The following is a 16456-nucleotide window of genomic DNA, read 5'->3' on the forward strand; positions in this document are numbered from 1 at the left end:
TTCGGCCCCCCGCTGGGGGCCTCGTCAGTGGCTTTACCAATCGAGAAGTGAGCTCTCTCTCTCTCTACGTGTCCTCCTGGGCGGTCGCCCCTACGAAAAGATCTGTCGTGGGTACGCTTCTGGTGTCGTAACCGTGTACCCCCACCATGGGGTTACACCTACGTGCCTGCAGCACTTCCAACATAATGGACCTGTCGCCACTGCGCTCCCGCGTCAGCACGGGCGCTCGATCTCTCTGGTCCATGTCGGGCGGTGGGCCGTCGCTCCCGCCGCCGCGCTCAGACTTGAATTTGCAGATTGCAGCTTCGTTCCTGGCCCCCTTCCTTCTTCCCTGATCGAATGGTGGCGATGCCCGTGCAGCCGCCGCGCCAGGCCGTGGCGCTGTCCGAGGACCAGCTCAAGTTCCAGGAGATGGCCATGCAGCTGCTGGACCGCACACTGCGCGACCTGGACGAGTATGACGCCGACCACCGCGACCACGACAAGCAGGACCCGCGGCTGTGGAAGCGCATCCACCACAAGGAGCACTTCACCACGTACACACGCTGCGACGACGCGCCCGAGGCCGCGTACGTGGCGGCGGACGGCGGGCGCAGCACTACATCTCGGCCATCCAAGGATGTGGTGCTGGGCATGGGCTACGTGCAGTGCCCACTCAGCGAGCTCATGTACGGCGTCTTCATGAAAGACAGTCAAGCGATGGCGCTGAAATCCGCTGTCGTGGACAAGAACATCGGCAACGGAGCCGTGTTGCTGCAGCTCTTGGGCCCGACCGAGGAGGACCCATTCCGCTTCCTTGCGCTGAAATGGATCGAGGTGCGGCCGCCGCGCGGGGTCTCGGGCCGCCTCGTGGCCCCCAGAGAAGTCATGTTCCTCGGGGGAAGGGGCACTATGAGGGGCCGTGACGGCAAACTCATCGGGTACGAGGTGCACCACTCCATCGACCACCCGGCCTTCCCGCCTGTGCACGGGCTGCGGCGCACGCGCATCGTCATCGGCTCCATCTACCGCGAGCGCGAGCCCGGAATCGTTGACCTGTTTATCAAGAGCTACAGCATGGAGGCCGATATGGGCAGCATCCTCGGGCCGCTGGCCATGGCGCACGCGGCCAAGTGCATTGAGCAGGTCTGGACCGTGCCCGACTTCGCGTTCGCCAAGAAGCTGAACTGGTGCTTCAACAGCCGCGTGCACAGCAACAACCAGAAGGCCTTCGAGGCCAAGCTGAACAAGCGCTGCGTCGCGTGCAGCAAGAGCATCGCGTCCATCTGGAAGACGCGCGCGCAGAGGCGTGTGTGCACCCTGTGCAAGGCACCACTGTGCTCGAGCTGCCGCATGAAGACGAACCTGTTCGAGATCGACCCGAATTTCCGCGCTCGCAAGAACACCGTGCGGATCTGCCCGTCTTGTCACGAGTACGTGAAGCTGCTGGACGCCAAGGAGATCCAGCGCCAGGAGATGCTGCGTCCGCAGCGGCCGGAGGTGTTCAACCCGCTAACGCCAAGCACGCTGGACGTGCCGGCGCGCAACTTCTCGCTGGACAACAGCTTCTGCACGGCCTCGGTCGAAAGCCTGTGTCTGCTGGACTCGCCCCGCGCACGCTCCGACAGCGTCATGACTGACATGTTGCATTGAGGTGCAGCAATTGTGAAGGAAGGTGGTGTAAGTGGTAGTGGTGATGTTTGCTTATAATTGTAATGCATTGTGCTCATACTCGTTCGTCTTCGCCGCTTAGGCTTGCTTAACAACACCAACAACAACACACTGCACAACACAGCAAGCATCCTACATCAACGGCTCGGCTTACCCGTAGTATTGGGTTCGTTGCGGTGGGGCGTGAATTGACTCGGAAGTCTCTAGCGTGAGCTTGTAGATGGACTCGGCTACCATGCGCAGCTCCACCATTTGCGACCAGATCTGCTCGCGCCGTTCTCGGTCAGACAGCGCCACCTTCTCGACCTCCTCGCCTTCGGTGGCGTCCTCGTGGATGACCTTGCCGGAGTGAGCTCCGCGGAACGAGTCAATTGGCGCGTCGCCGTCTGCTGTCGGTGACAGCACAGAGCGTGAGAACGAGAAGTCTTCAAGCGTCGTAACACTCGCGCCTGTGTCGGTGGTCACGCCCGTGCTGGTGAAGCTCGCCTGGCATTCGGGAGCGCTAATAACGGGGACGCTCTCGGTTGAGAACCAGCCACTCCCCACCTCTGCGCGCGCGACGTCCACGGCCGCGAGGTGGTCGACGCGGAGAACGCAGCGTTTGCATATGAGCACGTCCTCCTGACGCAGCCACAGCGCCTTGTTCACTTCCTTGAGCGTGCGGGAGACTCGGCAACGCGAGCAGGTTGTTGCGGAGCACAACGCACAGGAGATGGCCCCGCTTACGAGCCTGTTGAGACGCTTGGTGCATGTGCCACACGTCAAGTCCTGAGCTAGCGGCGCAGGTGAAGGGGATCGGTTGCCGACGATATCAACGTGGCTCACGCTAGGCGAGCAAGCGATGCTACTGCTGGCGTGGGAGCGCTGGCTTGAACGACGCACTCTTTGTGAGCCTCGACGCCGACCGCTCTCCCAGTCTGGTTGCTGCCGGAAGCACCACATGAGCTTCTTGAGGTTGGCGCACTCGACTGCGTTCCAGGAGCTCATGAAGCCCGTTGAGGCGGCCGTGAGCGCCACCGAATCCAGTAACTTGCCGTGCGCCTCCACGTATCCTTTGACGTACACGTCGACCTTGGAGTGTCTGCTGCCCAGGCCTGCGGGGATCTCTCTGAAGATCGAGCAGCTTGAGATGCGGCCGCGAGTGACATCCATCCCAGACCGAGGCATCATGTCTCGATACTGCGGAGGGTCTACCGAGTGCAGGAGCTGGTAGCCGACACGCTCTCCATTCGGCCGCGTGGTGATCCCTGTGGCTTCGATGAAGACCAAGTCTCGCGGCCGCACGATGCCGTGCAGGGCTGTCGGAGGACCTTTGACGAACCACTTGATCCCCAAGAACCGGAATGGATCCGCATCGCAGGGGGCATCAATACAGGCCAGTACCGCTCCATTGATCAGCGTGTTCTTGACTACCGTGGCCTTCAGCAGCATGCTCTGTGCGTCTGGAGAGGCGACGCCGTACATGACGTCCTCTAACGCGCCCTCGATCCAGCCAGTGGCGAGCAGTAGCTTGGGCTCGGTCCACTCGTTGCCTCGGAAGGCCATGGACACTCTATCCGCTATACTCGCACGGCTACCGGCAGCTCGAGACGGTGCCCCGACTAAATGGTTCGCGGACGCGAGGGAGCTCGGCGTCGGATACCTCTCCTTGTAGACGGTGATATGGTCCCGAGTCTTGACGGGCTTCCACCTTCGACGACTCATTCGACGGTGCCTCGAGTCCGCCGAGTAGATGTCGTAGTCCCGCAGTGTGTTGGATAGCAGTTGAGTCGCCAGCACTCGGTACTTGTCTCGCTGCTCCGCCGAGAGCTCCACGGGCGGCAGGACATTCGTCGTCCACGTCGTGGGGCTGTAGCCGTCACTCTCTCGTCGGTCCATGTGTGGTTGTGGCTCACTCTCTTACTCTTTCGTTTTCGCGCTAGGCAGCGAAATGCAAACTGAATCAAAAAGACGGACGCGCGCATTGCACTGAGGTCGGAGGCGGCCACCTGGAAGCCTAAGCGCCACACACACACACACAAGTCGTCGAGTCCCGCGTGACCAGAGCGTTGGCCAGTGCTAGACACGGCCTTGAGCCGACTCTGGCCCGTCCGAAATCTGAGATTCGGGCGGTGGCGTCCCGTAGTACTCGACGCAAACGCATTTTCGCGCCGGAGCAGCATGGGCAGGAATGGGTACTCGTTCTGATACGACAGTTTGGATGCTGTGGTCCGGTTTATATGGTGCACTGAGCATCGGGTTTGTATGTTATTCACACCATCACTGCACAATGTATTACGGGACGGAGCCTCTCCACAGAGACTGAAGACAGTAGATCGCTGACCCGTTCTGGAAAGGTAGGAAGCCCCCGTTCTTTAGCGGTGTGGATACTTCTGAACAACGCACCAGTTCCAGTCGAGCGACGACGATGATGGCAGTGAGATTTTGAAGCCGCCACTCGCCTCCGACGCCGATCTTGCACCTGCACGAGCTGCAGCCGCCACGTCGGACTTGGCGCCCGTGCTCGAGACGTACCCGCAGATCCCGGACGACGAGGTGCTGGTGCTGCATTTGATGCACATGGCAGTCTCACTCGGGCACTTGTTCGACAATCGATCAAGTTGTTAGGAGTGCTGCAGCTTCCCGGTAAGGATCGATCAACGTTCCTGTCTTGACGCATGCAGCTGCAGCGCTGAGAGCGCTTTCGAGGGCTTCGATCAACCTCCGTCGGCCCCCTTGACTTCGACTTGCACGTTGAAGCCAAGCGGTGCACGTGTCAAAAAGATGATCTGATGTTACTATGTTGTCGTGAATCTAACCTCCACATTACTCATGTCCACTAGGCATCAGGGCCACTTCAACATCGGCAATTTCTCATTTTGATTTGTTGTTTCAAGCGCTTCACGTGCGCTGCATACCGATTAGTGTTTGCGTCTGCGTCTCTCATAGATCGAGACGAAGTTGGTTGCCGTTTGCTTCAGTGATAGTAGGTGTACTGCGAACTCGTGCTTCCCAGCGGACTGAAGCTCGGGCCGCAGCACGAATCCGTCGTATGCTTGGCGATTTGGTACGTGTTCTCCACTGCGAGTCGCAGCTCCGTCATCTGGTGCCAAAGGTGTTGGCGGTGTTGCTGACTCTTCGTGAACTCGGGTGTGTCCGCCCAGTCGTCTTCGTCGTCTTCCTCCACGCGAGCGCGGCCGTCACTTTCCTGGCCCGACGAGCTCCAGCTGTAAGCCAGTGGGTGAATGGGCGAGGCCATGCTCAGCGAGTCCACCGCCGTCGAGCACTGCGAGAGCGCGCCCATCTGACAGTCGCTGAGTGTCGTGGGCTCGCCAAACAGCACGGGTCTCGACTCGGCGCTGTGCGGTTCGCTCTTTTTGCGGCGTCGGAACCAGCGAGGCTTGGTCGGTAGTGCGAGGCGAGTGCTCGAAGCTGACACTTCGCCCTGTTGCTGCTGCTGCTCCTGCTGCTGCTGCTGGAGCTGGTGAAGCCGCTCCAAGAAGACTGTTGTTGAACTGGAGGAGGTTGTGCGCGTCTGTGTACTTTCGTTCGAGCCGCCAAAGTGGTAATGAGACCCTGCAGAGCTTGACCTTGGCTTGGACCGGACTGATCCAAGTGAAGGCGAAGGTGCCGGATACTCTGCGCTTTGGTCATCAGCCTGCTTTTGATTGTCGTTGGATCCTCGGCGATAGCGCCCGTTGCGAATCTCCTGCTGGGCGATGCGGCGGACAGGCTCAAGACGCACTTTGGCCTCACACAAGCGGCAGATGACGCTCTCTCGGCGCTCCAGTTTGAGCTCGCAGGTCACATAGGCCAATTTCTTGGTCACCCGGCACTTGGAGCACATGGGCACTTGGCACAGCGAGCAAAGGCCGACGCTGCTCATTTTCTTGAACTTGCGGCCGCAGGTTCCGCCGCACAGGTCGTTGGGGCCAGCGATGCTGAGGTTGCGCAAGTGCAACCCACTCGGGCCGTCGAAGCTGCTGGCGTGTGAGCGCACTGGAGTGCGCGGGTCAGGGCCTCGAGCACGAGCAGCGGCTGCGTCCTTCCAGCCCACAAGGTGTGGGTTCTCGAAGAACCACATGAGCTTCTTGACGTGACCGCACTCGACGGAGTTCCACGAGCTCAGGAACCCAGTCGACGCCGCCTTGAGCGCCACCGAGTCCAGCAACTTGGCGTGCTGCTCCACGTAGCCGCGGACGTACACGTCCACGCGTCGTCCGTCTTGGCTCTCCTTGAAAATCGTGCAGCTGGAGATTCTGCCGCGAGTCAACGAGCGCTCAGGCAGCGGTCCATACCCGTCCAAGTCAACGGAGTGCAGCAACTGGTACCCCATCCGCACGCCGTTCGACCGCATGATAACGCCCGTTGACTCTACGAACACCATGTCCCGAGGCTGCACGAGGCTTCGTAGAGTGGAGGGGGGTCCCTTAACGAACCACTTGACCCCCAAGAACCGGTAGGGCTCCTCAGGTGTCGGTCCATCGATGCTAGCCAGCACCGCGCCGTCAACTAGCGAGCTGCGTACGATGGCCGCCTTGAGCAGCATGGCCTCGGCGTCGGGCGTGACAACGCCGTACATGACGTCGTCGAGCGAGCCGACTATAGAGCCGACGCCGACCAGCAGCCTGGGCATCTGCCACTCGTCGTCCGTGAGCCGCTGATGCTCGGGCAGGTCGAAGCTCGTGCCTGTGATCTTGGGTGGGTCTCGCTCCTTGAAGACCGTGAGGTTGTCGCGGGTCTTGACGGCCTTCCAGCGCTTCTGCTTGGCCAAGTCCCGCTTGGCGCCCGGCAGCTTGTCGAACGCGTCGAAGTGTGACAGCGTCTCGCGCACGAGTCCGCGCGCCAAGCGGCGGAACTGCGACTGCTGCTGGGGCGAGAGCGTCAATGGGGGGAACACGTTCCTGCTCCAAGACCCCTTCATGGCCGACTGTGAGGGGCTAGTACAGCTCTACTAGTAAGTAGCTACAGTAGGTGGGTCGCCGTCCTGGACGACTTGGTACTGGCGGCGCAGTTTGAGTAATGAGGGATGGCGCGCGAGTCATTGGAGTCAGGTTGGTGCTGCTGCTGCGAAGGATTCCTGCTCCGGAAGAGGTCGCGGGCATTGTGGCAAGTGGCTCCAGTCCGCGACTGAAAACGTAGCACTTTGCTAATCGCGCGTAGAATCAGCTACACCTTGCTAAAGTGATAACCACTAGAGACCGAATCGGCGAGGTAGTCAGATACCCAGTAATTGTTTGTATGCTTTATAACTAAACAGCAGATGCACTGGTTAGCCGGATTATCGTTATAAACGAGGTTGTGGAATGGAACCGATCCTGTTTGCGTTCGACGTAAGTTCAGAGTTTACTCCGGAACAAGCACTGCAACCTGCTGCTGTTGCGCCGAGCCTAAGGCCTGGCCCCGCCCAAAGCTTCGTCTCGAAAATTGAGCAGGTCTACTGCTGAAGCTCCATGGCACATGGGGGCTGTTGATAATGAAGACTTTGCACAGCGTCCCCGGCTGCAGCGTCCGACAAGTCGGTGTCCAGTATCAGCCCCGCCAAACAGCGGTGGCGAAGCTCCGCCGTCACTAGTCGGAGGGAATGCCGCGGCTGGGCGTGATGGCCCTATTGCTGCAGCGGCTGAGCTCCAGTCGCCAGCTCGCCGGCTGCTCGGCCGGGCGTCGAACACTTGCATTGGCACTCGGCACGCTTCAGGTAGCCATGACGGCCAGCCCTGCAGTTGTTGAACGGTCAGCCATCGCGCCCGCTTCAAGGACGCAACTCGGGAGTCCAGTTGTGCGTTCAACGCGTCCAACGCGCTGACCAGCGGACTAAGAAGCAGCGGGCCTTCGCAGCGTCCACATCGCACGAGTACATATCCGGGAACCGTGCATGGCGTCAATTCACACGTCTGTAGCTTTCGGAAAGGAGTCGCAGATCACTTTCGAGTCGCTTGGATAGGCGGGGCCTGACTCGTTTCAGGGTGCTCCTTCCTTGCAGCCTGAAAGCCACAGAGTTGCTAGTCCGGTCTTGTCAGGGTCCCTGACTCAGGGATCCGTATCAATTTCGCGTCGTGGTTACTGAAATACTTCTGCACGGGAAGTGGTCTACAGCACACCTTCTACGAGCCCGAGCCCGTCTACTTCAAAAGTGGGCTCCCCCTAAAACGAGAGCCAAAAGTCGCACAAAACGGGCTCCCTCATGGTAAGTACGAGATCAAGGAGCCCTGTTCGGGCTCCCCATTGGCTCCCCTCCAGGGCCCCCCAAATTTAGCTTCAAAGCTATGACGGGCTCTTCATAGTAATATCTGATTGGCCAATTTTACCTAGACTTAAGGCGAGCAACTTCGCGTGATCGATGCGCCACGCTAGAAGATCGAGCTCAAAGATCGCCACACTAGAAGATCTCGCGCCGCTCATATGTGTACAGCCGCTCCGAGGCCACCCCAGCGTCGCCGATAGTCCTTCCTTCCCCTCAAGGAGAAGCCCTCTTTCCTATGCCTTTTCAGGTTAGAATCTGGAGATACTTCAATGACGGCCAATCATCAGCGAGATATTTAACACAGGTGAGGGGGAGCCCTTAACGAGGGCTCACAGTTCTGGAGGGCTCCTTTCACTTAACCTATTGAACTCAAGAGCCCAGGAGCCCGGCTCTCCCCAGGGCTCGTAGAAGGTGTGGTACTGCGTCCAATTACGCACTACAGTGTGCATGTACCAAGGCGAGCTCCATTGCTGCGTTGCTCCTAATGCGGGCTGACCCGCTGCTCCAACATCGGAGACCGGATTCTCGACACGAATGGATTCGTCCTGATTCCAGACTCGTCTGCATCTTCCACCCTGAACACAAGAACCGCGGCCGGCACGACGACAACGCACGACGCAGTCCAGACCCCAGCAAAAGCTTATTCTTCGGTGGGAACGCAGCCCTTTTGGATTGCTTGTTTTGAGTGGGCGTGCTTCCGAACTCAAATGCCGGGGTTGCTGCATCCACTTGGGTGGTCTCACAGCGGCAGAGCGCGATGCGATTCTAAAATGGAAAATACATTTGCCACCTTCAAGGTAAAACGCAAGTGAACTCCGTGCTGCACAGGCTCGGAAAACGCGGAATCGACCTCACACCGCGCGCTGAAGTGTTTTAGCGAAGACGCAGCTCAACGAACGCTGCCTGTTTGCTGTCTGGGCGGTCGTCAGGTAGACCACGAACCGATGAGTGAAAAGTAGTACCTGCACCTCGACCTTCGTAATTTACGACGTAAATGAGCATATGGGTAAATTCGCATCGTACTAAGTTGGAACCTCACCCACTTTTTTGACGAAACTAAGGAAAGAAAAATATTTTGTAAAAGAAGCATTAACATCATGCTAGCAGGCCGGTTGCAATACATGTACAACTAAGGAAGAGAACTACTCGGTAAAAGTGTATGAGGCGGTTGCGTGTTTATCATTTCACTGTACAGGTAGATATTCTGGCAAGTTTTGATGGTAGAACAATCAATACCGTGTATTCCGGAAAGCCAAGGATCTTTTTGAATATCCACACGCTATTCAGATTTTTAGATGGGGAAGCTACCACAGGATGCTACGTTAGCCGGAGCTCAGCTAGGGGTGTCCGTGGCATGTCGTTGGACGAACCAGTCCACTGCACTTGGTTCACGAGCCGCTGAAGCTGTTCAAAGGACTTGGTAACGCGTCAAGAAGAGGTGTGAAGCACTCGCACCAGCATCTTTTGCCCCTGTAATAGTGGGCGCCCCGCAGAGGACCCACTTGCAGCAGATGCTGGCGATGGACGATGGCGTCGGGCACATGGCGTCGGTGGACGTCGTCGAGAAGCAGACGATGATGATGAACGGCCCCGGGGTCTCGGAGACCGCGGTGGAGAGTCTCCACTGGAGACGATGACGATGGTGACGTGCGGACGGTCGAGCCAGATGCACGGCACGGCGATGATGGCGACGATGGGCGGCACCGAGGAGGGCTCGGAGACCGCGACGATGAGTGAGGACGGCCTGTGAGTGGCCGAGCAGACGAAGAGTGGCACGAGGAGGCCAGCACGAACGTGTTGGTCGAGGATCTGTGTCGACTCGACATCGAGGTTGAACGGTGGGCGGCGAAGCAGTGCAGCGGAGCTGCTCACTCTAAGATTGGACGGCTTGGACACAGGCCGATTACGAAATCTGCGGGCTCGAGCGGAGGCAAGGGCAAGCGGAACGTGACGAGTGTGCACAGCGGGTCTTCGGACACGTGTGTGGGCGAACTGAGGGCGACAGCTCTCCTGACGAGTGAGGCTTTGACGGAAGCGTGACGGAGTTGGCACTGAGGCTGACGAAGTGACGTGAACTTTGTGACGGACGGAGATTGGTGTTGGCACTGGTTGAAGTCGTGTTGGTAGTTTAAAGGAGTGCTACAGTAATCTGCCCGAGTAAGGAACGCCTGATATATATAAAAACGCAGAATATATCAATTGATGTTAAGTTGAGTATACTTTTCCAATGTACTGATTTAGTTATTTCAAAATGAACTGAAGAGCAGCTTTACCTACGAGTCCGGAATGATTCCAACAGTGGCGTACTAACCTTTGACCAGGCATCCTCGCACCACAACAGCGCTGTCAAATGGGTGGAGTGGGGGAGGAGGTGGGCTTGTGGGGCGAGGTGCAAAAGCAAAAGTGCGAGTCTACCACTACGGTACATGCAGTTTGAAGTCTAGTAAGATCGCTAAATGCGCGCCATTTTTCAAACGAGGGTGGAGAGCTGATGATTGGCACTGGATTTTTCACCTTAGTACCTCAGTACCTTGCACATCCCCCTATCGCCACATCGACTGGAAAATAATATTAAATATGTGAGGCTATTAGTTGTACACCCGTTCCTTATTCGGGCAGAATTCTGTATTTAGTTACTCTATTGTTGGTAATAAATTCGATCCGACGCACTGAGGCGGAAGATCGGGCGCGGTAGTTGGTGCTACCGTCGGCCAACAGGTGTTGAACGTAGTGGCTCGTACGAAGGACTCGGGGCGCGGCAAGCTATACGACACGCTCAACAGCCGGGCGAGATAATAGGCCTGTTACACCCCGATTATCGGATCAGTGCGATTTACGATAGCGTACATACAGTACATGTGTGTACTGCAATCTGTTGATACGCCGTTATCATCGTTTAGACGCAGCGCACGGAAGTTTCGGTGAATACAGGCGCTTGAAAGTGTCCAACGTAATCAGGGTGAAAGCGAACCAAGTTGCCGACTGGGCAATGCCAAATACGTAGTGCCTGAATGGAACTGCTTCGCTTCGTAGCTAGTGACGGTTAGTTTGGTGCGTGCATTCAAGTTGCTTTGAGCGAAGTGCTCCGTGTATGCCATCGTAGGCAATACCGGTAGGCGCTAAAGCCCAACAATGATTGCCACTACGTACGCACGGCTGCTTACCCCAGTCGATAGCTTGTTGAACAGAGAATGAACATGAAAGCTTTGACCACGTATTCCTTACAGCACGTCCGCTCCGATATCCCAGACGAATCGCTTCGGTGCGGCATACAGTACTGCGCACACCTTCTACGAGCCCGAGCCCGTCTACTTCAAAAGTGGGCTCCCCCTAAAACGAGAGCCAAAAGTCGCACAAAACGGGCTCCCTCATGGTAAGTACGAGATCAAGGAGCCCTGGTTCGGGCTCCCCATTGGCTCCCCTCCAGGGCCCCCCAAATTTAGCTTCAAATCTATGACGGGCTCTTCATAGTAATATCTGATTGGCCAATTTTACCTAGACTTAAGGCGAGCAACTTCGCGTGATCGATGCGCCACGCTAGAAGATCGAGCTCAAAGATCGCCACACTAGAAGATCTCGCGCCGCTCATATGTGTACAGCCGCTCCGAGGCCACCCCAGCGTCGCCGATAGTCCTTCCTTCCCCTCAAGGAGAAGCCCTCTTTCCTATGCCTTTTCAGGTTAGAATCTGGAGATACTTCAATGACGGCCAATCATCAGCGAGATATTTAACACAGGTGAGGGGGAGCCCTTAACGAGGGCTCACAGTTCTGGAGGGCTCCTTTCACTTAACCTATTGAACTCAAGAGCCCAGGAGCCCGGCTCTCCCCAGGGCTCGTAGAAGGTGTGGTACTGCGTCCAATTACGCTTTGGTGAGTTTGATCGCGTCCCACAACTGAATCAACCATCTAGGGCGCAAGTGGTATCGAATTGGGGACTCTGATATGGCATCCGGTAGACAAGCCCCTTTCGGGCCGCTAGGCCTGACCGACGAACAGCGCCAGCATTGCAAGGATCTCGCGTTCCAACTACTAGACCGCACACTGCGCAGCTACGACGAACAAGACGCCAGCAAAGATCTTCACACTGGTTCGGCACGGCACCACAGAAACCTTGACAGGGCGCATTGGAAGCAGCTCCGGACCCGCGCCAACGCATCGCTCTACTGTGAACGGAAGCTTCACTCTTCTCTCCCTGGCGATCACCCGGACAACGGCTGTGTCTTGCTCGCTGTGGGGACGATCCAAAGCAGCCTTGACGAGGTCATGTTTGGCCTGGAAACACCCGACTTCCTCGCGTTGCAAGTCCGATCCGCGGTACTCGGTAAACAGCCTGTGGACGGAGCCACATTGGCACAGCTCTCAGGACCCACAGAGACCGATCCGTTCCATTTCATGGGCATCATGTGGATGGTGGGGAAGCAGAGTTGGCCACTCAGCGCGGTAGTACGCCCGCGGGATTTCGTCTACGTGTCTGCAACTGGCGTCGTGATCCGCGCCAACGGAGAGCGCTTGGGGTACGAGGTTATCCAGTCGGTCGACCTGCCGCAGTGTTCACCACTCCCAGCACCGATGGTGCGCGGTAAGCTCATGCACGGTGCTATCTACAGGCAACTCGAGAATGGCTCCGTGGATGTGTATATAAAGATGCACATGGGGTCTCACGGTCGCATCTTGAATAGGCTGGTTGTTGCTGCGATGTGGGAGTCGACATTGGGCTTCTGGAGAGCTCCGCAACTGTCCGAGATGAAGAAGCTGCAGTGGTGTATGGAAAACAAAGGCGCCAAGTGGCGGAAGCAGGTTTCGGCGGTGGTACGCAGCAATAAGTCGACGTATTGTGATGTCTGCGCGAAGAAGAGAATCCAGCAAGCGAGGCGGCACAGTGCCCACAGCAACAACGACCAGAGCGCATGCTCTCTCTGCGCGACATCAGTGTGCGCGATATGCAGGCTGAAGCGCACGATCAAGATCCCGAGTGAAACCACCGGGAAGCTCGTCAATCTGTGTGTTTCCCTGTGTCGGGTTTGCATGTTTTGTGTGCAGCAGCAATGCCCCGCTAAGATCTCCATACTCAATGGGAAACAGCGACTGGAAGCAGATGAGAGATCCAGTAATCGCCTCACCCTCGAAAGCGTGTGGGGGAACGCAGTCTTTTCGCCGACCAACTCGGGTAGAAGATATCCGTCCATCTCGGTGTCGGATTTGGTGAAGCTGATTAACCGTTTTGCGGAGGTGGACGCACCCGACGCAAGCCGCACGGTGCGGCGTAAGACAGACCCGGTCAAGCTGTAAGCCGATTTCAATGCATGTATTAAATTCACAAATACCTGCAATTATCACTCAAAGTTGATCACGAAGCGCATTCCATCGCTATTCATTGGCGTTCAGTTAGCTCACTGTTAGCAAAATTGACAAACTATAGTATACAGTACTGTGCTTAGACTTCTGGTGGGAATGGATCAATGCGGCTAGCTTTACCGTACTTGTACCGCACCTGGTCGTTGCATTCTTACTCTCTTGCGCCAGTGAGAATGGATCGGTTGCTGCGTCCACCGAAGCCGTGTCGTCAATGGCACCTTGCGACTTTCCCATTCAAGAACACAAACAATGAGCTAAGCTAGTCCACAGCCAAGAACATAATCCATCGCTTCAGGCACAACGTCGTAAAAGGAAATTTCGGTGAATACATGCATCCCGCTTCCTCAACAAGTCGTAGGGCCAAAGACTTGGGTCGAGTGGACAGGTGAGCCCACATGTGAACGCGACGCGGTAAAAAATGTCCACATCGTCCACCTGTACTGTATCCATGTTGTGGAGTCATTGATTACAGAGATCGAGGTCGTCTGGCAATGACGCGAGATTGACCACGGACTCTACTGTATCCTAGTACAGGACATGTACAGCACAGTACTGTAGGCTGCTATGGACTCGCTATTGCGATGGCCTGCAGTGCTGTTGGTATACAAGCATCCCAGACGTTTTGCTTTAGTAGATACACTCACCTGCATCCGCCTGTCGGTCGGTCGGCACACGGGAAGTCGATTTTACATACGTACGCCCGTCGTCCAGGAGGGCAAGCAAGCATCAGTGATGCTTGCTGTTGTGATGCTGGATCAGTGATGCCATCACAACTCGCTAAACTTTACGTGCCGTTCCCTTCATTGGGGGTTTCAAGGTGTTGAAACAGAGGTTTCCAAAAGGCGACGAGACGTCCAGACGATGAAAGGGCGCACCGCAAGCCTCGGCGCTGCGCCAGCGGCAGTTCGCGTTTTCCTCGAGCACAAGCAAGCCAAGTTTAACCCACCCAGCACCTCCCAGGGCTCAGCCCGCCCTCGCAGCCGGGCTGCAGCGCAGTAGCACGCATACCATTACAGACAACGACTTACAAAGCCGGCAGACACAAAAAGTCAAGCAAAGCTTAACATGAGCAAACCAGCCAATCAGATTCAATCAAATGACTTCATCTTTGTATACCATCTGGTTTTGTGTACTTTATATGATTTCTTGTGTACTTTATGCAACACACCGTGTGTTTTATGACAGTTTTACAGATTTGACGGGAGGGAATTTATCGTTGTTTTTATGTAGGAGGATGGCATTAAGCATGCCGGCTTTGTAAGTCGTTGTCTGTAATCTGTAACAATGCGTTCTACTTTGGCCCCACAGTCTGCGCAACGTGCAAGAGGAAACAGCTCTTTTGTCGCCGACTTGCAAAGCGGCTCTCGGCACGACTGTCGACATCTGCACGCACCGAAAACTCGATTTGTTGCCTGCCATTTCTTAGTCCAGATTGAAGCCCCCACAACTTTTCTCCCCGCGTGGCGACGATGTACGAACGCTCCGCCCGCAATCAGGTTGGCGACCGGTGCGCAGCGCAGGCTCCGCCCCCCGTTATGCAGCGTCGGCCTTTCGGTGGCCCCTGCAGTATGCGCTCGCGTTAGCGTTCCTCAGACGAGTCAATTCGGTGCGCAAACCCCGTCAACCTGCCCGTCGGCGGTGGAAGGAGGACGTTTGAGCTGCCATTTCTGCCCGTACAACTCTGCGGATCCCGACACAACTCAATTAACCTACTCAAGTGCAACGGCTACAAACAATAGTCTCAATATGATCGTCGATAGTCGAAGAGAAGCCCCCTTCGCTCCGCTGCGCTTGACGCGGACACAGCGCCAACACTGCCAAGACATCACCTTCCAGCTGCTGGACCGCACCCTGCGCAACTACGACGAGAGGAGCGACAGCGTAGACGGACATGTGGGTACACCGAGACACCACGCGAACCTCGACCGGGGCCGCTGGAAGCAGCTCAAGACGCAGACAAACGCGTCCCTATACGCTGAGAGAGCGAGTCGCTCGTGGCGCGACCTGAACCTCGCCGTCGAGAGCGCGAACCATGACAAGAGGGGCACGCTGCTGGCGGTTGGGACCATCGACGGGAGTCTGGACGACGTGATGTTCGGCCTGGAGACGCCCGACTTCGCTACCGTGAAAATTCGATCCGAGACACTCGCCAATCGCCCACTGGATGGCGCCATCCTCGAGCAGCTCGTGGGCCCCACAGAGACCGATCCGTTCCAATTCATGGGTATCACGTGGATGGTGGGCAAGGAGAGCTGGCCGCTGAATTTGGTGAAACACCCTCGAGACTTCGTGGTCGTCTCGGCGACTGGCGTCATGACCCACACGAACGGTGAACTCATCGGGTATGAAGTAGTCCAGTCCATAGACTTGCCGCAGTGCCCCGCACTCCCGAAGCCGATGGTGCGCGGTAACCTCAAGTACGCCGCCATCTACAGACAAAAGGAAGACGGCATGGTCGACGCCTTCATCCAGATGTACGCGGAGAGCCAATGGCTCATGTTCGACAAGCTCGCGGTGGCTGGGCTCTGGGAGTCGGCGCTCGGCTTCTGGAAGACGCCGCGCTTGTCTGAGGCCAAGAAGCTGCAGTGGTGTCTCGACAACAAGTTTGTTGCCCCCGAGCAGCAGCGAGCAGCGAATGATGAAGGCAAGCCAACACACTGTGAGAACTGCCCGGCCAAGAGAACCCCGAACTCGCGGCGCCGCAGCACGCACCTCAGCGACCACAACACGTGCGCGCTGTGCGCTGCCCAAATATGCTCACGCTGCAGGGTGAAGCGAACGCTCAAAGTACCGGGGGAAGAAGGCGTCAAGCTGCTTGACTTGCACGTCGCAGTGTGTCGAGCGTGCATGGCGTTCGTCCAGGAGCAAGACCCGGCCGAGATCGCCTGGGACAACCAGATGCAACGAGAAGCAGCAAGCGTGAAGAGAAAGACTACCAAGCCCCGCTTCTCATTCACCTCGATCTGGGGCCTCCCCTCGCTCGGTACGAACAGAAGATACCCGTCCATTTCGGTGGCGGACCTGATCAAGTTGATGAACTCCCTGTCTGACCTGGGCACAAGCAGGGCGTCGCAAACGATACGACGCAAGACAGACCCGCTGCATTGAACGAAGGTGCAGCAAGAAGTTCCATGTTAAAATTGTTGTTGCGTTACAGTACTGTAGTCTTTGGTAGCTGGTAAAAAAAATAAAAATGTCGTGTGCCCCTCTTCTAAGTCCAGCACCCGC

The 16456-nt window shown here is 56.9% G+C and overlaps 7 protein-coding genes across 7 annotated transcripts; 5 read left to right on the forward strand and 2 right to left on the reverse strand.

The window, feature by feature from the left end:
- Window positions 1-348: 348 nt before the first annotated feature.
- Window positions 349-1632, forward strand: PHYSODRAFT_324742 (hypothetical protein; the record flags this gene model as incomplete). Its single annotated transcript, XM_009520542.1, has 1 exon — window positions 349-1632. One exon carries the CDS (start codon window positions 349-351, stop codon window positions 1630-1632), a length of 1284 nt encoding a protein of 427 aa, XP_009518837.1.
- A 168-nt stretch (window positions 1633-1800) lies between these two features.
- Window positions 1801-3528, reverse strand: PHYSODRAFT_324743 (hypothetical protein; the record flags this gene model as incomplete). The annotated part of the gene is made up of 1 exon (XM_009520543.1): window positions 1801-3528. One exon carries the CDS (start codon window positions 3526-3528, stop codon window positions 1801-1803), a length of 1728 nt encoding a protein of 575 aa, XP_009518838.1.
- Window positions 3529-3810: 282 nt separating this feature from the next.
- PHYSODRAFT_324744 (hypothetical protein) lies at window positions 3811-4257 on the forward strand (the record flags this gene model as incomplete). The annotated part of the gene is made up of 2 exons (XM_009520544.1): window positions 3811-3824; window positions 4068-4257. The coding sequence occupies 2 exons, from the start codon at window positions 3811-3813 to the stop codon at window positions 4255-4257; spliced, it is 204 nt and encodes a 67-aa protein (XP_009518839.1).
- A 349-nt stretch (window positions 4258-4606) lies between these two features.
- PHYSODRAFT_487660 (hypothetical protein) lies at window positions 4607-6553 on the reverse strand (the record flags this gene model as incomplete). The annotated part of the gene is made up of 2 exons (XM_009520545.1): window positions 4607-5054; window positions 5268-6553. 2 exons carry the CDS (start codon window positions 6551-6553, stop codon window positions 4607-4609), a joined length of 1734 nt encoding a protein of 577 aa, XP_009518840.1.
- A 2762-nt stretch (window positions 6554-9315) lies between these two features.
- On the forward strand, window positions 9316-9913 carry PHYSODRAFT_344450 (hypothetical protein; the record flags this gene model as incomplete). The annotated part of the gene is made up of 4 exons (XM_009520546.1): window positions 9316-9483; window positions 9540-9606; window positions 9636-9711; window positions 9772-9913. Exons 1-4 carry the CDS (start codon window positions 9385-9387, stop codon window positions 9911-9913), a joined length of 384 nt encoding a protein of 127 aa, XP_009518841.1. The 5' UTR covers window positions 9316-9384.
- A 1902-nt stretch (window positions 9914-11815) lies between these two features.
- On the forward strand, window positions 11816-12646 carry PHYSODRAFT_482546 (hypothetical protein; the record flags this gene model as incomplete). Its single annotated transcript, XM_009520547.1, has 1 exon — window positions 11816-12646. A coding segment is annotated over one exon (831 nt), but the record flags the coding sequence as incomplete, so codon positions are not given.
- A 2328-nt stretch (window positions 12647-14974) lies between these two features.
- On the forward strand, window positions 14975-16001 carry PHYSODRAFT_310820 (hypothetical protein; the record flags this gene model as incomplete). Its single annotated transcript, XM_009520548.1, has 2 exons — window positions 14975-15813; window positions 15908-16001. The coding sequence occupies 2 exons, from the start codon at window positions 14975-14977 to the stop codon at window positions 15999-16001; spliced, it is 933 nt and encodes a 310-aa protein (XP_009518843.1).
- Between the last annotated feature and the right edge of the window lie 455 nt (window positions 16002-16456).

The sequence above is a fragment of the Phytophthora sojae genome (genome assembly GCF_000149755.1).
Source record: "Phytophthora sojae unplaced genomic scaffold PHYSOscaffold_2, whole genome shotgun sequence".
In the NCBI taxonomy this organism is placed as follows: Eukaryota; Oomycota; class Peronosporomycetes; order Peronosporales; family Peronosporaceae; genus Phytophthora; species Phytophthora sojae.